The sequence below is a fragment of the Halyomorpha halys genome, unplaced genomic scaffold, assembly GCF_000696795.3.
Source record: "Halyomorpha halys isolate HHAL.00 unplaced genomic scaffold, Hhal_1.1 Scaffold10648.1, whole genome shotgun sequence".
NCBI lineage: Eukaryota > Metazoa > Arthropoda > Insecta > Hemiptera > Pentatomidae > Halyomorpha > Halyomorpha halys.
Genome location: NW_027109040.1, coordinates 1 through 4,157, shown reverse-complemented (window position 1 = coordinate 4,157; position 4,157 = coordinate 1). Strand labels below are relative to the sequence as shown.

General features: G+C 29.4%; 1 protein-coding gene across 1 annotated transcript; it reads right to left on the bottom strand.

Moving 5' to 3' along the window:
• Positions 1-495: 495 nt before the first annotated feature.
• Positions 496-3,145, bottom strand: LOC136795729 (nucleolar GTP-binding protein 1-like). Its single transcript, XM_067047254.1, has 2 exons — positions 2,922-3,145; positions 496-833 (listed from the first exon to the last, which is right to left on the bottom strand). Exons 1-2 carry the CDS (start codon positions 3,090-3,092, stop codon positions 531-533), a joined length of 474 nt encoding a protein of 157 aa, XP_066903355.1. The 5' UTR covers positions 3,093-3,145; the 3' UTR covers positions 496-530.
• Between the last annotated feature and the right edge of the window lie 1,012 nt (positions 3,146-4,157).

Genomic DNA, 4,157 nt, shown 5'->3' with positions numbered 1-4,157 from the left:
GTTGTGAGAGAGACACACCTTTTTGGAAGGACTGGAAGCCATTTTTGACGTTAGGACATAGCATTATAGAAAAGAAGATACCAAGAATCATCAAAAGAAGATTGTGAACTTGGTTAGTTTTGTTATACCTAAATTTAAATACATGTGTAAAACAGTTATTAATTTAATTAAGTGTTAATAGTAGAAGTGTCTGTTTCTGATTGCCTAGAAACCCTCCCTGAGATTTAGAGTCTTTTTTATATTATAAAATTCTATTATCTATTTAATATTAAAGTTTTTAATTTAAACCCAAGCTATTTCTTTTATATTTGAAATTAGTTTAAAACGATTAAAATTTCAATTTATTTAATTTTAATACTTTTTAAATTATTACAATATGTAGAATGATAAGTGAAAGTAAAATTGGCTTTGGCATAAAAAAGTTCCTGGTATAATTTTTTTTTAAATTAGTAAATGATGTAAGTTTGATACAACTTATAAATAATATCAGGGCTATGTAAAACGATGACTACATGTATAAAATGATTATGTTACTTAATACATAAATTGCTTACCTTTTCCTCATCTCCAATGTCTACACCAAGTGCTCCCATTTCCGTCCTCAAACGAGAAACCGATCTTTCCCTAACCTTAGGAGTAGTAGTACGCGGTAGTTTAGGTTTGGTCGAAGATTTTCTCACAGAGGCTTCTTGTTTCATCAATATCTTCTTATCCCTGATCTGCTGAGCGAGTGCGCGTATATCTTGTAAAGTCGAATCCAACTCAATCTTCGGAACAGCGTAGAAACCAGCTTCTTCACGAGTTTCTTCCTCCCTCTCAAGTTCTTCTAATTTCTGAAATAAAAATAATAAATACATCAGATTAAACATTCCTTATATTTGTCAAACATTAGAAAGGAATATTGTATCAATTAGCTGTATTTGAAACTAATTGCTAAAGTTGCCATGGATACGACGCTTATTCATGAATGAACCATTGATAAATAAATATCGTATCCATGACAACTACTAGTTTCAACTATAGCTACTTTTTTCCCAACTCTGCTGTGATGTCACAGCAAACTTATTTGTTAATTATATATGTCCGATCACGGATTGATTAGTATGCCGTGTAATGTAGCAACCAGATGTATTTGGGCAGCATGAATGAATAAAGCATTTCTCTGTGATAAACTCAAAGTGCCCAAGCTTAAAAGTGGATTCTTTAAAAAAAATTTCTCTTAAGTACCTTTAATTTTTTTTTATCTGAAATAATTAAATATTTCAATTTTTTTGTATGTAATGAAAAATGGATAAATATAAACTATAAAAAATTATATCTCTAACTTTAGGAGATAATAGGAAAAACATTTTTTTTCTAAGGTAAAAACACATTTCCAGAAATAAGAATAGTAATATAGATGTATTATATATCATTAGAAAGCTAAAAATTGTAGAAAAAAAATAATATTTAACACAGTAAGTCGTAGATGATGGAGAATGACGAAAAAAGCATAGATAAGGGGTATTCATGATGTGTTAAATGTAAAATGTTTTACCATGTTAAATTTTATAAGTAGGATTGTGAGCTGCCCTATTTAAAGTCACGTTAAATGTTAAATGCATAAGAGCTCCTAGCGGATTTTCTGAGCAACTTGTTTATCAACCTTTCTTTCCTGAACTTCATGTTGTTTACTTCTACGTTTTGATTAAAGTAATTTATTGCAACATGCCTAAATTGAGTGAAAAGTGAAAGTTTGGCTACTGAGTGTCTTGTTGATCTCCTAACTTGTGGAGAAGAGCATCAAGATGAGCTAATTGATGACTGTCATCACATTATTAGTATTATTGTCATCTATTGCTTTATTAGTTTAAAAAAACATCCAAAACAATACTGATACACCATTAAAACACATACTACGAGGAAGTAACCTAACACAACAAACAAAATGTTGACCTCAGATGGTCTGTTGCGTGACGTAATTCTTCATTAAACAGACTCTCAACCATGTAATATGTTATATCGTTTTATCATGGTAAAAGAAGGAAGTATTTTTCCATTTAACATGAGTTTTTCCATCTAAAACGCTTTAACATGATAAAATAAAGATCATGAATACCCGTATAAAAGGTTTATTCTAACACAAGTTTGTTAAATTGGTGGATATATGCCCGGAGCGGTTTTCCGTTTCGTCAGTCTGTTAAATCTCTTCATGTCACTATAGTGATTAAATAATTTGTTTTGTTTATTTAAATCTCACTTAACCTATATATGAGCCTTACAGTAGACAGAAGGAATAAAATCATTCTTATTACTTATAATATTTATATTACGATTTAGCATCGAATAGATGATGAAGAGCAGAATGAAAATTTTAGTAAACTGTTATATTTTTGTCACTCTTATACAAAAGAAAATTTTTAAATCATGTAAAGAGAATATTATTAAAAATAATTTTCTACGAAATGTTGAGATTGGAGTTAACGTAAAGGCTCATTTGGATAACTAGTATTGGAAAATATTGCGACAATGCAATAAAATAGAAATATCTTTTCAGAAAACAGCAAGGATTAATTCCAACATAAAGAAGGGAAGTAAGTGAAAGTTGTGTGATGCGGGAAGCACACCAGATATCTTTTTTCCTGATATATATGCTGTATATCTCATATTTCAAAAGAAATTTTTCTATTATAACTTCACATCAGGAAAAAAACTGGTTACAATTTTTGTTGTAAAAAAATCAAATAAAAATTATTTTTTAATACTAGAGACATAGATTTTATCCACTCATACACATAAAAAAAATTATATGTAAGCTATTGCCTTAGTTATATGGAATGTATTAGGCACAAAGTACGTTTTTAAAACAAATAAACAAAACTAAAAGATTAAAGAAAAAATTATTAATTTACAAATAAATAAAAGATTGATTAAAGTGATACCTTGAAGATTTCAGGATCAATATAGTCAGCGACGTTGTGGCCTTCCCAGATTTCTGGAATAACATCGTACCTATACTCTTCCGGAAGATCGTAATTCTTTTTCAGGTCCAGTATATAATCGTCTCCTAATTCAATTTCGATTTCCCGTTCTAACTTGTGCTTCACTTCCATTTCTTCTTCAGCTTCCCTCAATTTAGCCTGCTTCTTAGCCCAAACTGCATCTATTATAATGAAAGAAATATGTCAAAAATTATTCCTAAGAAACAATAAAACAAAATTGGTTTTCAATAAATATGATATTGACTTAAACTTAAGGCTATCAACACATAGAGCTACTCAAAACAAATTTACTACTGTTTCCAACTAAAAACTGTTTATTAAAATTTTAGTGATCTGTTCGTTACTAAGTTCTACGATCTTACACACTAAATTCATAGTTGTATTAAGTTTTACAAGTTCTCCTCATCCTCACCCAATGATACTAAATCATTAGCATACACCAGCACAGGTATTTTATCACCTAAATTTGCCCCTTTTCGGTATGTATCACATTTCTAATAATGTATTCTAGTGCTAAATTAAATAAGTAACAGACAATAACCTTGTTTCAAACCCGACCGACTGAACTCTAAACTTCTCCGAATAATAATGACTGAGTCGAACTCTATTAAACATTTAGGCCATCCACATCTGTACTGGATTAACTAACTACTTAAGCATTCAATGTTCAATTAAAATATTACACAGATTCTGCCAGTCAATAAAATCATAAGCCTTTGTGAAATATATATATAAAGCTGATGAACTATTCCGTTATATTCCAACTTTTTTCTATATTAGACGAAATGAAAAAAATTGATAATAGTAAAACGATTTCGCCTAAAATCACATATTGTGTTTGTTTTTTTCCCCCTGAAGAGAGGCACAAAAATGCCATCCCAGTAAATTTTATCTCAAATCAACCCATAGCTATATGAGGTGTAATATAGTTGACCGTAGATTACTGATTGGAGAAGATGGTCGGGGGGTGCAGTCAGCAAAGAAAAACTTTATTTATGTCATTATCAAAAAATATTTATTTATGCCGACGTTTCGACCTGATTTTCAGGTCTTCATCAGGGCTATAAAAACAAAAAAGACAACAACCATCATAGAGAGAAAAAAAAATATTATTATATAAATAAAAATAAAATAGATAAAACTATATATATAAATAAAATAATAAAAATAAAAATA

Bases quoted from the DNA above. Each gene is read 5' to 3' on its own strand.
- LOC136795729 (XM_067047254.1), bottom strand. From the start codon at position 3,092: ATGGAAGTGAAGCACAAGTTAGAACGGGAAATCGAAATTGAATTAGGA. The intron at 834-2,921 runs GTATCACTTTAA...TTTTTATTTCAG, and splicing joins TTGATCCTGAAATCTTCAAG to AAATTAGAAGAACTTGAGAG.